Source organism: Lampetra planeri, chromosome 6, assembly GCF_965212315.1.
Source record: "Lampetra planeri chromosome 6, kcLamPlan1.2.h2, whole genome shotgun sequence".
NCBI lineage: Eukaryota > Metazoa > Chordata > Hyperoartia > Petromyzontiformes > Petromyzontidae > Lampetra > Lampetra planeri.
Window position 1 is genome coordinate 13,355,711 of NC_136112.1, and position 24,915 is coordinate 13,380,625.

Below are 24,915 nucleotides of genomic sequence, written 5' to 3' on the forward strand. Positions count from 1 at the left end.
TCCAGGCATCAGGGTCGGGATTGAACCTATGATCTCCTGTATACCGGGCGAGGTAGTTAATATCTTGCCACCGTGGCACCCCATGATGCCAAGAGCACCATAGCTGCTTTTATCTATCCAGGGGTCTTATTGCCTGAAAGAAAGACAGGCCACTGCCAAATTTTAGGTTGTAAAGTGGTGGCCCAGAGTTGGTAGTCAATATTCTACGTCCCATTTGCATGAGCCAGTCTCTCCGTTGGACAACCATTGTTGCCCCAAAGGATGGTGATGAGAATTATGGGCTGAGGTGATCCCTGACCAGGATTTTAACTTGCAGTCTTATACTTGTGAGTCGAACCCGAGCCCTCTTAACATAGCACGAGTTGGCCAGGTACAACATCGTTCCTTCAATGTCAATAAAATACGGTGTGAATTTGTGTCTGAATGTGGACGCAACTCAAGATGCTGTAAAGAAACTGGGCATCTTTTCTCTGTAGACTGAAGCAATCAGTCATGGATCGGCCTAGAACTGAACAGGGGCATGTAGTCGACAGCACAAATGGCAGAGGGAAGTGTTCCAGATAACTGGGGCAACAAAGGAGAATGAGCAACTCCTTGCTGATCATAGGTTGACTACAGGCTTCGATAGAAAGCCTTAAAACCACCTTTATTTAACAAGTGCATATTATCGTAACGTAAAGCTTTCGTGACTGCAGGAATTCATATTCTTTGGGTCTTTAGGTAAAGTCACGTAGATGGGTTCAAAGAAAATATTTAAAAAACTACGATGTTTCAATCGCAACACAAGCGGTCGTCTTTCCTGAAGGCTTGTGTTGCGATCGAAACGTCGTAGTTTTTTGTTATTTTCTTTGAACCTATCTACGTGACTTTACCGAAAGACCCAAAGAATATGCATGTTATCATATATGACAAACTACATACAGGTTTTACCACCGTTAGAAGTTGTCACCACAGTGTAGCCTGTTATTATTTCTTCGACAGTAATGAAGACTAAATGTATGGGGTTGTGTTTGGCAAGATGGCATTAACACATTGCATTTCTCTCCCCATTACTTAACATTCACACACACACTTGCGTGTGTACTCCCACGCATGAATATTCCATCACATGTCCACATAAACAAAAATCAATTGCATGCAAACATGAATCTTTCATATGAAAACTACCATTCACACAACTGTGAACACACATACCCAAATAAACACACACGTACATGCACGCGCTAAACTCTGTTCGCACAAACACGCACAGCGCTCGTCCTTGGGCTCTGGTCTGGACGGCCCCCCATCTGGCGGACCCCCCCCCCCCGGGCCCCCCACCGGGTCCGCCGGGCCCCCCTCCACACCACCTACGCGGGACCCCCTACGACACTCCACAGTCGGCTGCGGCCGTGGCGGCCGTCCACCCGTACCTGGGCCCCGACACGCCGGCGCTGCGCACGCTCAGCGAGTATGCGCGCCCACACGTGCTCTCCCCCACCTCGGGCAGCGCCCTCGTGCGCTCGGGGGTGGCGGGGGTGGCGGCCGCGGCAGCTGCGGCTGCGGCCGCTGCCGCAGCCGGGCATGGTCCCCCGCACCACCACCAGGCAGCGCACCACCATCCGCACCACCACCCGCACCACCACCCACACCACCACCACCACCCATTCTTCGCCATCCCCAGCAGCGACGTGGCCACCATCTTCTACCACCCGCACAACATGGCGGCGGCGGCACACATGTACTCGCAGCAACAGCAGCAGCAGATCAGCCAGCAGATCAGCCAGCAGATCAGCCAGCAGCAGGCGCAGCAGCAGGCCCAGCAGCAGGCGCAGCAGCAGGCGGCCTCCGTGCAGCAGCAGCAGCAGCAGTCGAGCGAGCGGGACCTGCGAGAGATGCGTTTCAAGCCGGGCTACGAGATGAAGCCACCGGAGATGGACGGCGCGGGCGGCGGGGGCTCTGCACCAGCGGGGCCCAGCACGCAGGGCGGCGCGTCGATGGCGAGCGCGCTGGCGCTGCACTTCAACCCGGCGGGGTCGCTGGACCCTTTTGCGCTGCAGCGCGCCGGCGCGCACGCCTCGCTCGGCGTGAACCCGCACCACTTCGCCGCGTTCCCCGCGGGGGAGCGCGGGCACGGCCACGGCGGAGGCGGAGGGGGGGGCGGTGGCGCGGGCGGCGCCGGAGGAGGGGGCGGCGGCGGCGGCGGAGGAGGCGGCTCGGGAGCCGGGGGTGCTGCGGAACGGCTGGGCGTGGTGCCGGGCGGCGTTGCTCAGTCGCGGCAGGAGATGGCGTACGCCGAGAGGCTTCACGCAGAGCGGCTGGCCTCGCTCGCGGCCAACGACCCGATCGCAGCGGCGCGTCTGCAGATGTACAACGTGACGCCACACCACCACCAGCACTCGCACATCCACTCGCACCTGCATCTGCACCAACCGGACTCGATCCATCCAGGTACGACCGCACGCCAGCCCGGACGAGCCCCCAGTCTGTGCATTTGACGGCGCATGTGTCTGTTTTCAGAGGCGTATTTTAACACTGCCTTGTCCATGTATGTCTGTGTGTTCACATATTGGGAGTGGTTGTGTAGTGATTCGCGCATTGCGCTACGAAGCGCTATAAAGCTTGCGACCGAGTTCGATTCCTGCTCAAGACAATTGACCAAATTCTTGAACCAGTCTTGGGCCTCCCTGAGGTTGACTTAAATGGGTACTTGCCGCAAAAGTTTGTTCAAGGCTATACGGGAGATCTTTGTCCATATACCCTCCATGTTTGTCTCTGTCATGGTTCTGGCGCGAACGGTAATCCGTATGTGTTTGCCGGTGTTCTGTGGTATTATTCTCCGTGTCTTCCCTCTTGTGTCATGCGCATGTGTATGTAAGCACGACCTCCTTCCTGTGACCCCGTGTGCGTGTGTCGTGTCCCCTCTGTAAAACTCCCACATGTCCTCGCGTGTTCTCACTGCAGGCTCAGGCGTGCATCCACTGATGGATCCCCTCGTCCCTCACGTTGGACGCTTCCCGTACCCACCAGGGCCCCTCGCCTCGCCCCTCATGGGGCCGCCACCTCCCACCGGACCCGAGCATGAGCTCCTTCGGCATCCGCTCTTCGGTAATGCGCACACGCGCCCTCACTCACTGTGCACACGTAAACCTAATACAGCTAATTTACTTCATAATTGATTTTTTTTAAGTTAGGCCACGTAATGAATCTGGCCCAATTTTTTTCTTGTCGTAAATCCCAACCACCGCCAGACGTACAAATTCATTGTTCACCTTTACAAGTGTTTAATTTTATAAGTTACTCTGTTTGGCTCACAGGTAAGTCGAAAAAAAAATAGTTTGCGAACTTTGGCTGTGAGAATTGTGGTGGAGAGTTTCACGGCACAAATTTGGCTACATGATTACGTGGCCTAACTTGAAAAACTATTGATATCACATGGCAATTCATTTAAATTATGTTTATATGGTATTAACAACTTAAACATTTCATTAACACTGAATAACAATGCAATATTTACAATTTAACAACAACAGATCACTTCTGGACAGTTTTAATCGCTCACCGCTAACGTGAGTCCGAGGGTGGAGGCTGAAAAGATTTTGCAATGCGCTTGATGCATTTACTCTTATTTGTCAAATAAACGCAAAAAATAAATGTAAACAAAACTAGAGGGAGCACGAACAGAGCTGGGGCATCCAAGGTAACGGATTCCCGAATTCTACACAACATCAAAACAAAAAACCTCAACACATTCCTCAATGACAACTGTGGCCTTAAAAGGCAAAGTATATAATCGGCGACCTTTTTGGCAATGGCCCTCTCTTCATGGCACGTAAAGGCAGTGTTATTGATGAAACTGTTGAGTTGTTCTCTTCTACTTTTGCACCACTGCCAACGCAAAATCGGCAGATAATTCTGTTCCAGCAGATAAGTTCAGTGCTTGTACGTTGCTTTAGAATGTTTCGTGTACAAATGTACGAACGCCTCCGACTATGCGCTGAACAAGATTCCCGTCGGAATGTTTTTTTCCAGGGAGCTTACAGGCTTACTCCGAATTCTGGCTTAATCTAGGCCAGCTTTGAGAGATTTTACAGCAAATCATCTCCAAACTTACACATTCCCGTGACACCAGATAGAGCGGTAATGTTACAGTAACTCTTCACACGAATGTAGGTACAGGACCAAACGCTGGCTAACTCATGTGGTGGATAATCCAATACCTAAAGAAGGCAATATAACGTATACTCACCCGCTGCTGAACCAAGTAACTTTTAGTATATATATATTTTTAGCTGACTTTTTATGCTCTATTAGAGCTATGTAGTTTGTACTCTTAGGTTTTTTTCGGTAAAGTCACGTGCGTAAAAATAAATAATAAAATTAATAGAAATAATAATAGAAATAAAATGATAAATCACGACGTTTCGGAGGCAACACAAGTCTCCGTTGCCTCCGAAACGTCGTGATTTATTATTTTATTTCTATTATTATTTATATTATTTGTATTATTTATTTTTACCTACGTGACTTTGCCGAAAAAACCTAAGAGTATGAATCCTTGCAGTCACGAAAGCTTCAAATCTAGAACTGTGTAGTTTGAACCCAAACATGGCTCATTGTATTGGCCACAGCTGACTCTAAATACATAGCGGGGACTAAGGCAGGCATACAGGGACGCCTTTATATGAGGAACGAAACAGGTGGACTTCTCCACAAATATGGCTGTCGCCTGATGAAGCTAGTTGTAATTACTGGCGAAACATCGTCCTCAAGATTGTAAATGTTGTGGCTTGGCTCTCCAACACACCGGTGTGCTGTACTAGTGACGATTTGGCACGTTCTGTTTACGTGACAACCCTTACTAGTTGGCTGTGTCGGGTGGTGGCGGGTTTAACGACACATATTTACACGACCTAACCCAAAAAAACCTCTTGTTGCATAGCAGTTTCACTTAGAAAATGGATCAGCCTCTGAATTAGATTAGGACGGCCCCTCATTTCATGTTTGTTTGCATCCGTGTGCGTGCAGCCCCTGGCTACCGGGACCTGCCCCCGCTGCCGCCACACATGTCTGCAGCGCACCAGCTGCAGGCGGTGCATCAGAGCGCCGAGATGCAACGTCTGGCGCTGGAGCAGCAGCAGTGGCTGCATGCGAGTGCCCACCACGCCCACCACGCCGCCGCCGCGCACCTCGCCAGCGCCCACGACGACTACTACAGGTGGCCGCACTGCGGGGGGAGCTGATGGGGGGTGGGGGGAGGCGGTGAGATACCGGGCGGGCATACAGGAACGCGCGGAGATGCTCAGGGTTGGGCAAGGGATGCTCGGGGGCTGATAGCGATGCGTGGTGAAGTGACGCACAGGAATGCACAGGGACAGACGGGCACACGGGGATGCACAGGGTCGCACTGTAAAATCGGGATTGTTATAGGGAGATGTGTAAACGCATGTACGCAGGTGTGAATAGGGAGATGTACACGGGTATTCTGGTACATGTGGGGATGCACAGGGACGCACGTGACACAAGTGGGATCTGTTGAGACGCAGAGATGCGCAGGGGAACGGACGGGAACACAAACGGACACAAGACACATGCAGGGGAGCTCGGAGCACAGGACACGAACGAGACAGGAAAGACATGGGGACACACGGAAGGCGGACCGACACACACACGAGACATACAGCGACACTGAAAATACTGCAGTACGTGTAGAGACGAGGGTTGAGCTCGCGTGCGTGCGTGCGCGCGTGTCTTTGCGTGTGCAGCCGACTGAAGAAAGAGAACGAGAAACCGCTGTGAGAGACCAACTTGCTCCTCTACCCGCCAGCCCCGCCAGCCCCACCAGCACACCCATCCACCTGCTCGCCCACTCACCACGCCGCTCGTTACCCAGATAGTGGCTCGTGTTCACCCAGTCCAGCCTGGTGTAGCCGACGTGGGGCGGTGGCGGCGGCGGTGGGTGGCGGCCGTGGCCACGCGCCGACTCGCCCCTCCCTACGCTGTCGCCTGGTGCCGTCACCGTAGACAGCACCGCGGTCGCTGCCCGGGTCGCGTGAGAAGGCACGTCACTTACCCGATTGATGCTGGCCTGTAGCGTCCTCGCGCACGTGTCTTTCTTTGTGTGCTGTACACGAGAGTCTTAACCCTTGTCAACCCCGGTCCTTCGCGTGCCGTCGGTCTCTCCGTCCGTTTGCCTGTCTGGGAATTGAGATTTACGCGTTGACTTGCCGATGTTTTTTTAAGCTTTTTTTTGTGGGGAGTTGGAGGGAGGAGAGTGTCCGTCTGTTGCAGAGGTTCTCTAAAAAGAACGGTGCACGTGGGAGGAGAGAGTGGAGGGGAGAGCACCAGAAAGGTGCAGAAATAAATGAGTCTGGAACATAAGTGTGGGGAGCAGGAGTAGAGTCATAATAGAGAGCAAATGTACAAATAAATAGTGAAGGGGAAACAGTACGAGTGGCACTGTTGTAGAGAGTCTGACTCAAAACCTTGCCCTCTTCAAGTTCAATCCCTGTCTCGACCAATCATCGTCACCATCGTCGCCATCATCATTGTTCCAGGGACAACACCATGAGCGCCACGTGGTGAGAAGTCGACATCGGGGTGTTCCTTGGATGGACTGACACCTGCCACATGAATGTGGATTTTTTTCCACTGACCTCCAGCAGAGAAGCGTTAACCCATTCACGCTTGAGCATAGAGAGGCACTAACTTGCGACCACCGGTTGACTTCCAGGGGTAGCCCGCACTTTGCTCGCAGTGCATTAACAACATGCGATTCATAGCCAGAGGCTGGCTCTGCGAGTGCCCGCTCTCTCTGTGTCCACTGTGATCCTGCTTGGCGTTCGTGCGTGACCCTGTGCGCCTGGCTGTGTACGTGTGTAAATACCATAAACGTGTGTGTGTGTTAATGCTCGTGTAACTCTGGCGTGCGTTTGTGTGCTCCTGCACTAGCGTGCTTATTTTTTCCACCGCCCATTCCTCGTCTTGCTATTTTCAGTCCTCTCATCTCAAAGAATCGCAGCGCATTAAACAAACTAGAAAACTTCGGGCCCTACGGGCGTTCATCTCCTCGGTTCTCCAGAGAACTTAAGGGGACCCGGGCTTCAATTGTAACCTATGAAGGCTAAACTAAGGTACTTAAATACAATAGTAAAGTATAAACTACTGTAAGTAAGAAATTAACAACATTCAGGATTTTTTTGTTTGTATTTCAAAAGCAAACATAATTTTACACAATCTCTTTATAGGCCACAATATCTGTGCATTTTCCATCTGTGTCCAGATACGAAGCCTTCTGAGCCAGAATCTTGATAGCTTCGTTGGATCCAACGCGCGAGGTTGCCACGCAATATTGCGCGTGATTAAATATGCCAGAAGGGAGGAAAATTCCAATTTTCTGCAGTGTTTGTCCTAGGCTCTTATCGGCAGTGACTCCGAAAAGCAGGATAAATTGGAATTTGTTTTTGTCATCGAGAATGGAATTATGTTTTCAACAGGAGCCAGTGGAATCCGAGGGCTTCTTGTTGTGAAGTTCACATCCAACCAAGGCTTCAATTATGTGATTGTTCCTTGTCCAGATGTAGCGTGTTCCATTGCTTGAATCAAAATTCCAAAGGAGTATCATGTAGGAGCCAACCTTCAGTTTGAGCACGTGAGGTTGAGCCAGTTGATGAATTAATTGTCGACTGTATCGGAAATTTTGTAGACTCTTCACCAGGAAAACAGTTAATTGTCATTTCATTGATCAAATCAACAGTTTGTAGACAAATTTACCATGGTTTGCAAGGCATGTGGTATCACTGAAGTAAATTTTCAGGCCATAAAAAAGACAAAATCACAGAGATAGCGGAGGTTCTCAAATGGAAGTAGGTAAATGCCACTCGTTTTGAAGTGTAGAAGCTGCCCGTTAGAAGTCGGGGGAATTATCTTTTCGAAGATTGCCGCAAAAACTCCGACGTCTCCGTAAAATTCCAAGATTGTGGGAAAATTCAGATATTGACGTTAATGTCGAGTTTTCCGCGAATTGTACGTTCATCAAACTGAAAGAGAACTACAGGCGGTGTCCGCGTTTACGACACAATGCGCCGCTGGATACCCAGTCGTAAATGAGATCATTTTTCGGACCCCAGGTTGCCATAGACGCAATGTTATGGGGGTTACGTCTCTGAGCACGGGCTAGAAACCGATTTTTTTCGCAAAAAAGTCCAGAAATATGTGATTTAGTTAAATATATATGCAGTTTTAACCATTCTTAATGCTATAACATGTGAGAAAGCAGTCCCTTAGTGCTATAAATTGATAGGCCAAGAGTGCTAAGTGTACAGTGCAGTACTGAACATTAAATGTTTACTGAAATATACGTCAATTTTTATGAATATTTAAAATATGTTTTTCTTACCTTCCTTGCTGTGCTTAAGTGACTTGACCTTTTGAAAGAAGAAAAAAACCCTCACCGACTTTATACTACGTTGCACAGTCGAAATATCACCCTTCAAATGTGCTCAGTCATGTCGAAATATTTGGTCGTAAATGAAGTTTTGTGTCGTAAATCGTTGAAATGGTCGCCTTATACTGTATACACATTATAAATGTGTATTGCATTACATCCGGTTTTGTAAATGGGTTGTAATGTTTCCCAAATTTTCAATCGACTATTTTCCCGACATTTAAAACTACACAAAATCAATACTTAATTGAAGAATATTGTTTCACAATGTGTTACACGGTTTAAAAAATGGGCTTTAAAAATATATACGGACAGACGGTAACAAACTCAAACTTGCTCCATTATATTGTATGATGATGATGATATGAGGCAGACAGTCGATTTTAGTGCAGTACAGCAAGGAGTTTTCAGCCTAACTGCACGTAGGGATTTTAGGGTTGTTCTTCCCTTTGTATTATGCGTGTTGTTACTCGCGGGCCCTCTGGTTTCCTACTGCCTGGAATAAAAATTCTAAACAAGGCATTCACTGGGCGCGCCAAGCACAACCCTCCCTAAAAGGAGTCCTGAGACTCATTAAAGGTTTTCCTGGGTAAAAAACTTCGAACTCTCGTCATCGTTAATAATTACAGCCCTTTTGTCAGTCCATGAATTAAGGCCTTCCCACACACTGCGTCAATCATGGGGGGGCTGTTTAACCATACTTCACCGCACTGGCAAGCGTGGATTTGTTGATGGGCTGCCCGTGGAGGGGCTGGGTGCCGACTGACCAATTGCCGTGTCGCCTGCTGACCACCCTTGGTGTTAGCCCTGGCTTGGAATGAAATTCATGTCGGTTGGTAAAATGAAATTGGCAAGGTCGCACTGCTTATCTTGGATACGATGATTGTTCAAATAGGTGGTAATGTGACCGCGTTGGCAGGAGGTATGAACACTAATCCGTGCTCTTGAGCAGAACTCAACGCTGTCCAGCGGAGCCTCGGGGGCCAGAGAGAGGGGGAGAATGACACTAAATCAGCACAGTCAACATAGCTCAGTCCATGCACACGGGACTAGGCATGCTGTACAATTCACACATGGAGATAATAATGGGTGCGTTTGTGCATTAATTTGTTTGCATACGTGTTCATTTGTGTTGGTATGCGATGAATGTGTGTACTTTGTGTGTATTGTGTCGGTGTGCTAGAGTGTATTTGTGTGTGTACTTGAGTTTGTGCATGGTAATGTATTTGTGTAGGTGGGCACGTGTTCACATTCTGTACCTGAGTTTGTGTGCGTTGGTGTGTACTTATAGTGTATATGTCTATTCAGGATACATGTGTGTGTAGTTCGTGTTTTCATTTATATGCAAGCAGCTTGTGTTCATGTGTGTATATAAAGCATCTTACAAAGCAACAGCCGTTGTGTTGAGTACATCTGGACTCGCCTGCTTGGCCCCTCGCCTCTGCGCTTGCATGCGCTGCATTCACACACGCATATTCATGTTTGCCTGTGAACTTGTCAACACATTCGTGTGCAACCCTCTACGTTTGCGTATGCACGTGCGTGGAAGCAATCGACATGGCGTGTGTTCTTAAGGCGTGCGCTTGCAGTGGCCATTATGAATCTCTCGTTTTCGTAAAGGAACCTCGACTTAATTTGCACCGGGCCCTCCATGTAACCGGGACACCCCACGCTGTGTCATGCTAGGCCACACTGGCCCGGCCTTGTCACTCTGAGCCACGATGGGCCACGCTGTCACTCAGGGCCACGCGGTGTCACTCTGGGCCACGCTGTGTCACGCTGTGTCACTCTAGGCCACGCTGGGTCACGCTGGGCCACGCTGGGTCACGCTGTGTCACTCTGGGCCACGCTGTGTCACTCTAGGCCACGCTGGGTCACGCTGGGCCACGCTGGGTCACGCTGTGTCACGCTGTGTCACTCTGGGCCACGCTGTGTCACGCTAGGTCACGCTGTGCCACTCAGGGTCACGCTGGGCCACGCTGTGTCACTCAGGGTCACGCTGTGTCACTCTAGGCCACGCTGTGTCACGCGAGGTCACGCTGGGCCACGCTGGGTCACGCTGGGCCACGCTGGGTCACGCTGTGTCACGCTGGGTCACGCTGTGTCACTCTGGGCCACGCTGTGTCACGCTAGGTCACGCTGTGCCACTCAGGGTCACGCTGGGCCACGCTGTGTCACTCAGGGTCACGCTGTGTCACTCTAGGCCACGCTGTGTCACGCTAGGTCACGCTGGGTCACGCTGGGCCACGCTGGGTCACGCTGTGTCACTGGGCCACGCTGTGTCACGCTAGGTCACGCTGTGCCACTCAGGGTCACGCTGGGCCACGCTGTGTCACTCAGGGTCACGCTGTGTCACTCTGGGTCACTAGGCCACGCTGTGTCACGCTGGGCCACGCTGTGTCACTCGAGGCCACGCTGTGTTTCCCCTCCGTGTCGCGCTCATGCAAGTGACCCGTGTTGAGGGTTCGCGTCCCCCACCCAGGTTTGTCGTGGCGGTCGTCCTCACCTCTTCCATCTCTTTTTTTTAGCTCTCGTTTGCGCGTGTAACTACGTTTTTAAAACCCGACACTCGCACAAAACATATAAATATACATTGAATAAATATATATTACACAAACTAACTAAAACTTCGTATACAAAGCCCGGCCGGCACAACTGTACAGCGACGTGATTTAGCGTTCGTCCATACTTTGTGCTTCTACATGCTGTGCTCTTTCGGTTATCGGTGTCATGTGACGTCTTGCGGGGGGTGGGGGGGCTTGTGGGGTACCAAGTAAAGGGGTGGGGATTGTGTAAGCAGAGAGGATCAAGGGGGACACGCGTGCGTGTGCGCGTGTTTGTGTGTCTTTCCGGGGAGGGAGGAGGGTGATTGTTGGCACAGAGCGGGATTTTTCGTAAATGATGAGTTTTGAGCCGTGGTGGAGAAGAGCGATAAAAGAGGCCAATTTAAAGGATATACAGAGAGAAGCCCAGTACGCAGGAGATAACAATCATGATTTTAATTTAAATCATGTGTGTGACTGCATCTTGTACGCAAGTCGGTAGGTGGGAGTGGGAACCCTTGACGAGGAGCTGACAGGGAGCACTGAAACACGGGATGGGACAATCGCTGACAATTGTGGGAAATTGGGGGGGGGGAGACGAGGCCTTCAAATTGAGAAGAGATGACCGAGATAGAGGTATCTTCAGATGGAGCAGAGGCGCTTTGATGGAGGAAAGAGGCTTAAGAGTAGCCTGTGGAATAGGACGCGCATCGACCGTCGATGTGAAAGGATCAACGATGGTAGTGGGCGATGGAACCACCTGGTTCAGAGAAGCTGCCAAAGAGAAACCCTAGCCTCGGGTTGGGGTCCCTCGACCTGACTCTTACCCCCCCCCCCCCACCTATTTGACACCGTCTCCACCTGTCTCAGAACCCCATACATTGTGGACAAACCGCATTCATCACCGCGGAATCCTATGGACATTTACGCGAGTTCGGCCAAAGAAGCCCACGCTGGGAGCCGAACTCACGTCCTCGAGCTTGAGTGCGGCACTTCCAAGTCTGTTGCAGCGGGATGATTGTGAGCGCCGTGGGTGGACGCATTTGACCCCCCCCCCTCTCCTTCCCGGCCACTCGGGAGGCCGAGTTTGTGGATTCGTGGGGGTAACGACCGCTCCCGAGATTCCCGTTGTGGTGCGGGCAGCGATTATGATGACGTGCGTGAGACGTGTGGTATTCTTGGCATCTAGTTGGTGCCTTTAGGAGGCAGTACGACGAGTCGGGTTACGACCCATGTGGCTGGTGCCGAAACAAGGGGGCAGTACAATTCTGTGTTCGGTCTTGGGCAAGAGTAAGGGGCACAGTTGTGTTGTTTGAGTGTGCCGTATTGTGTGACATTAGAGTTATATGTTGGATGGGGTCAGGCGATAAGTATTAAATACAGCAAGTGCTGTATGAGATGAGATGTGCTGTCGGTTATGTATCAGGTGAGTTGGGGGTGGGGGATTCTATATCGATGGAAGATGGAGATTCTGCATCACATGAGTCGAGATGATTGTGGTGAGAGGGTTCTGCATTGGATGATTTGAGGATAAAATATCGGATGAGATGAGGGTTCTCTGTTGGAGGAGACGGGACCGTTCCAAGTCAGGTTTTCAGTATTGACGAGAAGAGTTGTGATCTGGATTGGTCGCTCGGGCTATATAGGTTGTGTATGGTGTTGTCGACAGAAACATGATTTAAGCAGTCACTTCAATGTGGCTTTAAGACTAATTCAGCCCATGCCCAATCAGGAATACCCCAGCAGATGTTAACAATCCTGCACATGTTTGTGTTGTACTTGATCACACTGTTAATTGCATAAATGTTGAACTCTGAAAAAAATGTATGAGCTTCCCAACAAGCCACATATTTTGTATACACCTTTTAAAAGCTCATCGAGGAAAGGATACAGTATTAATACTTTGAAATGGCAAATGCATAAACCAGCAGTTACCACCGATGCTGGCATTGCGGGTATTGATGCAATATACCCACGTGTATCACTCGACGATACTGCATGCCCCAAATAGTGCGCCTTCTCCATTTTGGTCTCGTGAACAAACTGCATTGGGGACTGTATTGGGAGTTTTGTAAAATACCCACCCATTGGTAATCCCACAATGCGGAAACGTAACGACGTGTTTTTTGTTGTTCAATAAATGTTTTACAAAGGTTCTGTTTACTTGGGTAAATGGCCAGTATGACCCTAGCTCTAACCTCTAATCCTTGGTCTCTTCAGCTCCTAGCGCCGGTTAATATTTAATCAACGGTTGGGTAGATTGTGACTATGAACGACAGATGCCCTGAGCTGCGTCCAGGGTTATGGTTAGGGTTGGGGTCTTAACAGTGGCCTAGGCTGGCTGATTGACAATGCTGTCTGGTGTGAGCCCTCTGTTGGCGTGAATGGTGGTGTCAGTGGATTACGCATGGGATTGGAGTCACGGTTAATCATGATGAGATGTGGGATATTCACCTGTGGTTTGGTCAATGTTCAGGTAGTACAGAAATGTGCCCTCCGCTTGTACAGCAAGTAAGATTCGACTGTGTATCGAAGTATCGGTTGTTATTCTTTGTACGCACGGTTTTTCTCCAGACACTCATTAAACCTCAACAGAAATCACAATTAGGCAAACGCCCAGAACTTGACCCTTGATTTTAAACGATGTTAAAGACTCGATGAGGATTTCCTGCTTAACACTTTGTACATCTAACTATACCTTTACAAGCACAATCTGTCTCGAGAAAGCGCCCGTAGCGCGTCCATCCCCAAGTTAACAAATAACGCCGTCACGTCCAGTTGTACGGTGATCGATATTCACGTACAACCAACCCACATCCAAAGCCGTCATTACTCGCCACCAACCTGGCAGACCACCAACGTGGCAGCCATGTGAGCCTGCTGGTGGTCAACCGTAGCTCTTGCCAATCTTGGAAGTCACTAGCCAGAAAAGTTTGGATGCAAACGCCGTAAGTCATATCTGGCGAGCGGGGTTTAAAAATATATATAGCGTCTCTTCCATTTGCGCTCGAGCGTGCAATGAGTGTCAGGTGTCCCACGATGCCGGAGGGCAGCAAAACACCGCGTCAAACATGACACAGCGTCTGTTTTGTGATGTCAGTATGTGATGACGTATTGCCCCATGGTGTAATTTCTCGTTCCTGTCGTCGTCGAGCATTTGAAGAAACGGCAGCGCATTGTTGCTGGGGAAGGCTGACGAGTGAAGGCTACTGGCCCACCTGATAATTATGATCCATCACCTCCCTCCGACGTGGATCTGAGGTGGCACGTTAGCATAAATACAAATCTATGCTGCTTTACGTGTTCATTTTTCATCGAAGGTAACTTACCCACCAAACCACCACTCCCGGCCTAATGATGTCACGATTTCACGATGTTGCACCCTGCACAAAGGGATCGCGTGATATGTTTAGCAACACGGGGAAGACTTTTCCACAAACGGAACTCAAATGTCATTTGAATGTGAATCTCTGAGATCTAGTCTGGGTGGCACCGCGTAAAAAGTTGTCCAGCAAACCAATTGATGGAACCACGTTCTGTGTCGTTGCCCAGTGTGTGTTCACGCCGTCGCGAGCGACGCATCGTTGTTTGGGGGGTGGGTGGATTGGGGGATGGGGTGTTGGGTTTTGTTGATGGACAGCGTTTGGCAGCGACCACAACTGTTGCACGAGGAGACAACTGTTGTGGTTTTCGTACGGAGCCGCCACCAACCTCGTTTTCCGTGGGCGAGCTGCGTGAGCCGTCACCGCCAGCCGCACTGCGTCTCCTCCAGGCCCCCCCTCCCCCCCTTACCCTGCTCGGGGCTCAGTAGGCAATGTTGAAACGAGGTGTCGGTGCCGCGTGCGGTAGAGTGAGTCTCGACGTCATTGCGTCCCGAACCGCCCACGTTGTAGGTGTAGAGAGGAGGCTCTGTAATTAAATTAACGAGATATGAGTGAGCGTCGCCAGAAATTTAAGTGATGTTGTCTTGAGAAGTACAATAAATAAACATCCTAAGTGAATTGAGCCTTTCGGGAGGTCTTTTTTTTGCACGCTCGACGGGACGGATCAGTGATGTGGCTTACCCAGAGGCTCGGTGATGGGGAGCCAAGCCACAGGCCCAAGGGACAAATTCACGTCTTGACGGTGGTTTCACATTTAATTTTTCTCTCGGCCCAAAACACCGTCATCTCTGCATCTTGCCAAGATTACAAGTCAAGTGAAATTATGGTGATGGAAATATTTACAATGAAGGTGAAATTAATTAAGATAATAGCAAGTTCGAGCACAATGTTCTGATGCTAATTACATCCATGATTATAACGACGATTATCATAGTCATTGAAGTTTAAAATTGGTAATCAATTTTGAGCTGATCTAAGAGCTCATTGGAGACTAGTTTCGTTGATGAAATTGAACAAACATCGCAATTCAGAAACACTCCTGAAAAAGTCTCATTTCTGGATGGACAAAGCTCATTATTATGAATCTCGTTGTCCAAGACAACCATTATGAGCCGAGACGGCGTGAAACCCATCTTCAAGCTCGGAACCCAAACACCGAGGCGCTGGCTCAGCCTCTGCTGACACGGCCATTATGAGCGCCTTAGACCCACGGCTTGCATCAATGGCCTTCGAGTCCGTGGATCTGTTCGCATCATCCCTGGGACACACTCCCAGGATCATGAATAATTACTGGGCTTTCAAGCTGTCTTACATCATGATCATGCATCATTAATGACGTTACCTAGAGTATTAAAAAACAAACTGAAGCATGTTTATGTTTATAAAATAATCAAATGCAGCAGCACTCGTTGAACAACTTGCTGTTATGTGCCACCACTGCCACTCCAAGTGACCTGCGGTCCATTAGCGATGGTCTTATCTGTGCTCTGCTTCTCTCCTCTGTCTGCGTTCTTTCATTTCAATTCACAGCTCTTTATCAGAGAAGAATGCCTGTCTGTAGACTCGAGATTGCTCGCAGAGGCACCTCCGATTAGCACGGTCGGCTACGTTTTTTGCTACGGCTGGCTACGTACGCTAAGAAGTTCAACATACAAACGGAGGCATGGCTATAATCACTTTTTTTTTTTCGAAAAGGAGTCCATTAAGTGGACATGCATGGAACCCAGGTGGTGAATTAAGCAAACACGATGGACTCGATTCTCACGGACAACCCCCAGATCGTTATTTTCCACGACATCCTTCACTCGACTCCCCTTGACGTGGTATCGCGCGGCTGAATAACAAGCACGGCTAAATAACGAACTTTATTGGAACCATTTCAGATTTCGCGCATGCCATCGTCATCATACGCAACCGTCACCAGGAAGAGGTCATCAGGAAGAGGTCTTCCTGATGACGAACGCTTGCGTTGCGATCGAAACGTCCTTTGAACCCATCTACGTGACTTTACCGAAAGATGATAATTGTTTTTTTTACCCTTTTATCTGGCAACAAAACTGACATCTTTTTTACAAGGAGTCATGTTTGCATTGACCACAATACCTGCGGTCGGAATGCAAACAAGAAACACAACTCTGATAATGTATGCACTGTCCTTGAAATTGATTGGTCCACACCCGAGACAAGCTTTTCTTAGAGCCTAGTCTCACATGGTGTTGGACTAGATGACGCCAAAAGGCGCACAACTCAAAGACGATGCACCATCAGAGTATGAGAGCTCGGGGTAAGCATTTACACCATTGGAACCTCCTTTGCCAGTAGCAAAATATGATAATAGTTTTACCCTTCTATCTGGCAACAAAACTGACACCTTTTTTACAAGGAGTCATGTTTGCATCGACCACAATACCTGCGGTCGGAATGCAAACAAAAACACAACTCTGATAATATATGCACTGTCCTTGAAATTGATTGGTCCACACCCGAGACAGCTTTCCTTAGAGCCTAGTCTCACATGGTGTTGGACCAGATGACGCCAAAAGGCGCACAACTCAAAGACAATGCACCATCAGAATAGGTATTGTGGTCAATGCAAACATGACTCCTTGTAAAAAAAAGGTGTCAGTTTTGTTGCCAGATAAAAGGGTAAAAAAACAATTATCATATTTTGCTACTGGCAAAGGAGGTTCCAATGGTGTCAATGTTTACCGAAAGACCCAAAAAATATGAATTCCTGCGATCACGAAAGGCTCGAGCCGAGTTTACACAGCCACGCGTTGTGTTAGCGGCGGGGGGTGAGGGGGGGGCTCATGAATAATTAACAAGGCCCCGGGGGAAGGGGGAGGGGCCTGTGACGTCACGCTCATGAATATTCATCGCCGTCACCACTCCCCCCACCCGCCCGCCGCTGTCATTGAGGACTGGGCCCGGGCACGCGAGGCCTCTTCCGTCTCCCGAGGTGAGGGCCTTGTTATTGAGACTGTTAATTAAAACTAAATAGTTGAACGTGGTGTGTGTGGTGGGTGAGGGTGGGTGTGTGGGTTTCCCTTCTTCATTGCTAAGCTGAGCAATTGTACCGGTGCGGTGCTTGGGGAGGCGTTTAGGCCTAAGGGGGTGGCAGACACGCGGGGCCTCCTCCCCCCCCCAACGCGGCTGCCACCCCACAAATGCCAAGGCGCAGCCCCTGAAATCGCGTGCCCACGCCGCTGCTTGGAAGGAAGCTCTGGGTTTAGGAGTCCAGAGAGAGCGACACGAGGGGGGTTGTTCGAGTCAGGGCCTGGCCCGGCCACCCACACGCGTGGCCAGGCAGCTTCTGTTTTGACCGCTTAAGAGGGGGGCCCGGGGAAGAGATGGAGCTGATGCGGTGCGGCAAGGACGTGGAGCTGAGTGGAGCTGCCGACGACTGGTACCCCGCGGGTGTCAAGATCGGCCTCTGTGGTGGAGGAGGAGGCTCGGGAAGGACGCTGCTGCTACTGGGCAGTAGCAGCAACGACGCTCACAACAACGAGCGGAGTGCCGGGAGGATAAAATGAAAAGCAAGTTGGCACAGTCGGGGGCACAGCTGGTCGATCAGCTGGTGCATCAGCCTGTCATGTAATTCGGTCAACCCATGGCACCTGCCTGGGTCTGTTGCGTGACCTGCACCTAGCCTGGCACAGCAGTCAACCAATGGCACCACCTGGGTCTGTTCCGTGACGTGCACCTAGCCTGGCACAGTAGTCAAGCAATGGCACCACCTGGGTCTGTTCCGTGATCTCCTGCACCTAGCCTGGCACAGCAGTCAACCAATGGCACCACCTGGGTCTGTTCTGTGACCTCCTGTACCTAGCCTGGCACAGCAGTCAACCAATGGCACCACCTGGATCTGTCCCGTGACCTGCACCTAGCCTGGCACAGCAGTCAACCGATGGCACCACCTGGGTCTGTTCCGTGACCTCCTGCACCTAGCCTGGCACAGCAGTCAACCAATGGCACCACCTGGGTCTGTCTCGTGAACTTTCCTGTCAGCGAGCCTTCGACAACTTCACGTGGCCTCAAAGTGCACCTAGCCTGGCACAGGCGCCGTGGTGGCGAATGGCGGTGGTATTGGTGGCCTACCGACTCCTCTTCCATTGCTATAACCGGACGTTTCGGGTTGTGGGTGATAGTACTCACACTTTACCCCACCACGGTTCCGTAAATGGTGAAGGTCGCTCAGGGTTGATTAAAGGTGTTTCACGCCTCTGCTGGCGAAAGGGCCTCCTCCATTAGAGGGTGCCCCTACACAGCCCCCCATTCGAGGGGGGGGGGGGCGGAGGGTTCCTGGGCCTACTCTGACAACGCAGGCCACGACAACCTTTGGGAAGAAGATGAGTGCTATTCTTGGTTCTTTCGGTAAAGTCACGTAGAAGGGAAATAATAAAATAATACAAATAAAAAATAAATTCTCACGACGTTTCAATTGCAACACAAACAATCAACATCCTTCTACGTGACTTTACCGAAAGGACCAAGAATATGAATCCCTGCAGTCACGAAAGCTTTAAATCGAAAGGATGAGTGTTGTTGGTACTGTGTAATCGCTGTTGCTGCTGCTGTTGTTGCTGCTGTACAGGGCCTGTGCAGCGGAAAGAGAGAGACACAAGCAAGAAGGTGACCATGGTGCACCTAGGTGAGGAGCTGGGTTGGATTCCCGGATGTGGTGGGTTCAGTGGTGGAGGAGGCGAGAGTCGTATTCATCCAAGACAAAGATCCCCCGTATAGCCTAAACAGACTGTTGGGAGCAAGTGCTGTTAGCGAGCACCTATGAAGGCCGGAACGATACACGAGGGGGTGGGTGGCCAGAACCACGCCCGGCCGCCTTCGTCTCCCCAGTGGTGATGTTTACACACCACACACTCATTTGAGGCTGAGTCGACCTAGGGGATGCCCAGGACCGGTTCAAATAATCATCGCTGGTGGTGGCCGTGAGCGGGAATTGAAATCGGGTTGCCGCTCCCACCAACAGTTTCAGCAGCATTGACACCATCACCATCATCTTCGTTATCAGCACCATTTACATGAGTACCATCCATCAGCAGCGGAACAACAAATGTCATTCAATAGGCCCGTAATGAAGGGATTGTTAAACTAAAGTTAATTTGAAAACGTTTGACCGATGTTTTGTTCCCATAGTTTTCGTCCGCATGGTGGCATTATTCCAAAATTATTTTCATTAACCCTCCACCACCCGACAAAATTGCCACGTTCACAAAGATATTATTTATACGTGCCAATGTGATAATCAAGTTGTGACCAATGAAGCTTCCCGGTCACCAGTGGCTTCAGACTTTTCGTGGCTGAATTAGAAAAAAAATGTAACACGCAGGATTTCGCGACCAATATGATTCGTAACCTATTTCTTAGGGTCAGATTGCGGGAGTTTAAATGTGTGTCGTAAACCCTCCACCACCTGACACAGGAAGTTAATTAAGTTGTCACGAAAAAACAACTTGAGCACGCCAGTCTGTGTTTTGGAGAGTAATCCACGACATTTAACTATTTGGTTCGCACGTTTCAATGATAGTGATGACTAGTGGCATAAAACTTAACGAAATCAGTGTCGGGACAGTGTTTCGCTGGAACTGCCTTCAACATTGGGGAGTGGGAGAGTTCGGAAGTTGAGCAAGGATCATTACATTGGCTATTGGCACCTACGTTTTAGGTCGAGTTTAAAGCGATTCTTACACTTGAAAGATACATGCACGGAATTCCGCATGTAAGAATCGATTAGAGTACTGTATTGTATATTTGCCATGGTTCGTGTAAGCTCAGCAGCCACTGGAGGCAGTGTTGAGAAATAGAGATCGAATCATGTGTTGTGAATTGTGAGATTATTGCGTGTTAAATACATGGTCGTGAATGTAATCCTCAATAATAATTATGTAAAAAAAAGTATTCAAAAGTCATTACTAAATTTGGTTGTGACGTATTTAACATTTTCCGGTGCGAGCTGAAACGGTCATAATTGACGCGTTAAACGCTTATACACGCGTCGTGTGGTAAGAGGGTTACGAGACAAACATGTTGCCAGATCACTCAATTATGTGGCTGAACCAAAAAATAAATTACGAATCAGATTCACTTTTAGTTGACTGATGGGAAGAAAAAAAATATTTGATTTGGGAATAAAATCATCACTCCATGCAGATGAAATGCATAGAATCTAGGGAATCAACTTGTTCCAGCCCCTGATTATGAACGTCATCAAGAGTTGCACACTCACACGGGGAACGGTGGCGCAATGATTAACGTATTACCCGACGAATCTGATGAACCCTGTTTGATTCCCGCTCACGGCCAACATTGCTGATGAATATCTGAACTGGTCTTGGAGCTCCCCTCGGTCGACTTAGCTTTAAATGAGTACCTAGAGCAGTGTGTATTGGAGAGACAAAGGCGCTCAGGCATGGTGCTGGTCACCCACCCCCTCATGTGCCGTGAGGGCCTTCATAGGTGCTCGCTAACAGCACTTGCCCCAACATTCTGGTAATGGCTAGGGGGGGGGGGGGATCTTTGTCTTTGTTAGTCTTTGTATGCATGTGCAGGTGTGGCGCTGTTGCGTTATGTGAGCAGCCGTTGCCTGGTTAGTTGAAGAGGTTGCGGCGCTGAGTGTGAATGTATCAATATGCTGCGTTGAAGAGTGCGATGAGTGTAATGGATATTGATTGTGTTTTTGAATGCGTTGAGCAAAGATGCATTCATGAAGCTGCGATTGCGAGTGTGCCGTGTTCTGCGTGAACGTGTCTTTGTACAAGCGGTTATGTCATCTCGTGTGCTGATGAGGTGTGGTGTTTTGATTATTAGTGGGTTTCAGTGTATTAAGTGTTTATGATATGTTGGTAATGAATGTTGGCCTGGGATGATGTGTGTTTGTTAATGAGTCTGTTGAGTGTGAGTATATTGAGTGTGCTAATAAGGTGTTGTGATGAGGTGTATTATGTGTGGCGATGCGATGTGATGATGAATGTGACGAGCTCTGTTGTTGGAGTGTGACGATTTAGTGTGTTGGTGGGGGTCTGAGGATGAGTGTGTTGATGTGTCTGTGTCGGTCGGTCGGTGTCTGGACGTGTAGGCTTGGCGCTGTGCCGTCGCTACGCGAGCGGTCACATCGTTATTCGCATGGCGCTGGGCGGCTGTACTAATCGCCCGGTTTACAACATCGTCACGATGTTCAACAAGCGTGCCCGTGATGCACCCTACCTGGAGCAGGTACCCGCATCGCCAGCAACATCAACACTGCCATTACCGTCATCGCCAGCATCATCACTGGTTCTCACATCATAATGGGAAAAAGCAGCATCAGCATCGCCACCATCACCAGCAGCACCATTATTAACATCGGCACCATTGTCGTGGTCGTCACCACCACCACCATCACTCAGTTCTCCATCGTCATTATTCACATCATCACCAGTGTCATTACCATCAATATCATCATCTTCATTATCTTCACTGTCATCACCACCGTCATCACCAATATTGACAATTCCACCATCCCCACCATCATGATTACCATCATCTTCACGTCCATCATCATGAATTCAGAACATCACACGCCAGATGCGACTGTCTCTTACACTGATGGACACTTGCGAATAATCCACAGTGTGACTGTGGTGAGTAAATTCAAAGCATGGACCACATAGTCACACCACGGCACAATTTGATCATTCGCTGGCAGCATTTCAGATATTCAACATAATGCTGTCCGAGGGCTCGCTCACCAACCTCAACATGACTCCCTGCCATACAAAAGAAAAAATACACTATCATCGTTGGCACTGTCGTCGCTATCTCCTGCGTGGGTACGCACACACACACACACACCACGCGGCTGCGTGCGCCCGTGCTGAGCATCACTCCTCCGGCGCGGCAGGTCGGCACGTACGACCCCATGCCCAACGCGTGGGGCCAGCGCCTCGTGGGGGTGAACCTGGAGCGCATCTCCTACTGGCTCGCGTCGGGTGCCCAGCTCTCCACGCCCGTCGCCAAGCTGCTCGGTGCGTTCTCATTCCCCACCCTCCCCCCCACCACCCCAGAGCCATCCGCGCGCTTCGTGCTGCAAGTTCTCCTCTTGCCCGTTCCCTCTGCCTCCCGGCTACTCCCTGCCTCTCCTCTCCCTGCGATCTTTACGCTCTACGTTCCCTCTGCCTCCCCGCCTGCCCACTCATTATAATCCCCCCTGCCTCTTCTTTGCTGTTCCCTGCTCCAAGTATTCCCTCCCTCTTCAACTGCTTTCTCCTCACCTTTCCTGTCTTTACTCCAAGATTCGCACTCCCAACGTTCTCCCTGCTCCCTTTGCTTCCCTTACTCCTCTCCCCTGCTTGCTGTTTGTCCTTGCTTCCTCCATGCCTTCCCCTACTTTCCACATTCTCACCGCAGCCTCTTCTGCCTCCTACCTGCTCCCCATGCTGCTCCCTCCTTGCCCTGGCATTGCTCCGTAGATGCAGCATTTTGGGAGCTCTGCTTGCGGGCAGAAGTTCTACTGACAGTCTGATTGTGAAGAAAGCAGGTTGCAGTGGTGGGCAGGGGAGGGTGAGAGTTGCTGTGACCAAGGGGGGTCTCCTCTCACTCACCCCGATCCCGTTTGCTCCCCTTCGCTCACGCAGGCCTCTCGGGGTACCTGCCGCTGCACCCAATGACGATTACGGCGGCCGAGAGGAAGCAGCGGCAGCACGAGAAGCAGCAGAGAGCGGAGGCCGAGGCCTCGCGAGTGGAGGAGAAGGCGGAGAGCTAGTGGTCACCGACACACACACTCATGTACTCGCATACTCACTCACACACTCACTCACATACTCGCACACATACACACTCACGTACTAACGCAAAGACAAAGACACAGATCCTCTGTATAGCCTTTACAGACTTGTGGCAAGTGCTGTTAGAGATGACCTATGAAGGCCGGTACGGTACATGAGAGGGTGGGTGGCTAGCACCACACCCGGCCATCTTTTCTCCCCAACGGCGATGTTCACATTGCACCAGGTATTCATTTGAGGCTGACGCGACCTTAAGGAGAGGCCCAGGACCAGTTCAGATAATCGTCACTGGTGTTGGCCGTGAGCGGGAATCAGAATTCGGGTCACCGGCTTTGTAGCACAGCGAGCTAAACATGACACTACCGCTCCCCACATAACAATTAAGACAGATCCCCCGTAAAACCTTACACAATAACACATACAATACTCACATGCAAACACCGCGCTTATGCTTACACATACACTGGCTCACACGTGTACACAAACGCGTACACACGAGCACACACGAGCACGCACGCGGACACGCCTATGCTCACAGTCATGCATAGGCCCGCACATACGCCGATACACACAAGCGCATACGCATGCACAAACACGCACAGGCATGATGTGAATGTGAATATATGTTATTTTTCTCAGCCACTCACAATAAAAATGCTTCTTTTGGCCGCTTCAGCAAATTATTGCATTAATAAATTAAATACGTTGGGAAGGTGGGGTGGTTGAAATGAATCACTCCAGGAATATGGGCCTACTTCCAGATCAATGTTGCACAATAGCATTTATTGAGGCTATATTAGACCGATTTCTACTTTACAGAGCATCGTCAGCAAGGCATGGCCGCCTAAACCAATGCCAATGGTTCTGGTGTTTGCGGCAGGAATTATTTACGAACACTAATTCTTTTTTTACTGGTGTCGAGCATAAATATTTTTGCTGAATGGGCTCAAAAGCAGAACCCATCCTCCCCTCTCGCCTAGAAACCACTTCTCTGAGCTCACCTGAATTGGGCAGAAGATCTAGGAGGAGAGCTGAGGCCTACTTGTGGTGTGAAACCTAAATGTGAAAATATCTTTTTACATAAAATATTTGTAAATAAAAAGTACCTGTAAAACTATAACTGGACCTGTGTGCTTTTCTGACGAACATTTACCCATTAAATGTGGTTTTCTTCATGTACTATTGATTTTAAAAAAAGTTATTCTACTTAACAGGAGACAAGTCGTACTGCCATAAAATACCAACATTTGTTTTGCCATTACAACAGAAAGGGAAGCTTTGAAATAATCATTACAATAAAAAAAATCTGTGAGCGATGCAGCACAAAGCCAAACTTGCTGATGTGGCAGGCTTGACTGATGTACAATGTCACCACTGCTTTTAGGAGAAAGTATTGAGCTCATGGCAACATTGACATGTGGATTAGCAGCACACGGTGAACTATAACCATTGAATGTGTGGCACCATTGATTCGCATGGTAGTTGGTATATCCAACCATTGCCCTAGAGTGGTTTAAACTGCCAACTGCTATTAATTCAAGGTAGACGTTGGCATTTGAGTTCACATTCCTAATAAGCACCCAACAGACTATTGCTCTGTTTATATTCTACCACCACCAAATATCATCAGTCGTGATCGATCCACTACCGAATGAAGGCCACACCAAGTTGTCACCGTTTCTCACGGTCCTGCGATGGAACAATCCAGTAAACATGGAACGGTGGGCCCGTAATTGGCATTTGGATAGAGCCGGCGCCCCACGTTGGGCCAACGGTGGCTCAAC

General features: G+C 49.7%; 2 protein-coding genes across 2 annotated transcripts in view; both read left to right on the forward strand.

The window, feature by feature from the left end:
* LOC144719556 (arginine-glutamic acid dipeptide repeats protein-like) overlaps nucleotides 1–14,969 on the forward strand; it is a 53,174-nt gene extending 38,205 nt beyond the window's left edge. The window contains 5 exon segments of the mRNA XM_078595591.1: nucleotides 1,253–1,297; nucleotides 1,299–2,430; nucleotides 2,944–3,087; nucleotides 5,008–5,197; nucleotides 5,745–14,969. Coding sequence (XP_078451717.1) covers nucleotides 1,253–1,297; nucleotides 1,299–2,430; nucleotides 2,944–3,087; nucleotides 5,008–5,197; nucleotides 5,745–5,778 — 1,545 coding nt within the window. The 3' untranslated portion in view covers nucleotides 5,779–14,969.
* A 2,243-nt stretch (nucleotides 14,970–17,212) lies between these two features.
* Nucleotides 17,213–24,248, forward strand: MRPS16 (mitochondrial ribosomal protein S16). The gene is made up of 5 exons (XM_078595592.1): nucleotides 17,213–17,310; nucleotides 18,946–19,002; nucleotides 21,445–21,581; nucleotides 22,249–22,372; nucleotides 22,982–24,248. Exons 1-5 carry the CDS (start codon nucleotides 17,217–17,219, stop codon nucleotides 23,107–23,109), a joined length of 540 nt encoding a protein of 179 aa, XP_078451718.1. The 5' UTR covers nucleotides 17,213–17,216; the 3' UTR covers nucleotides 23,110–24,248.
* The last annotated feature ends 667 nt before the right edge of the window (nucleotides 24,249–24,915 follow it).

Coding starts and splice junctions, on each gene's coding strand:
- MRPS16 (XM_078595592.1), top strand. CDS start 17,217: ATGAATATTCATCGCCGTCACCACTCCCCCCACCCGCCCGCCGCTGTC. Junction 19,003..21,444: donor GGTGACCATGGTGCACCTAG/GTGAGGAGCTGG, acceptor CTGGACGTGTAG/GCTTGGCGCTGTGCCGTCGC. Junction 22,373..22,981: donor GCCCGTCGCCAAGCTGCTCG/GTGCGTTCTCAT, acceptor TCGCTCACGCAG/GCCTCTCGGGGTACCTGCCG.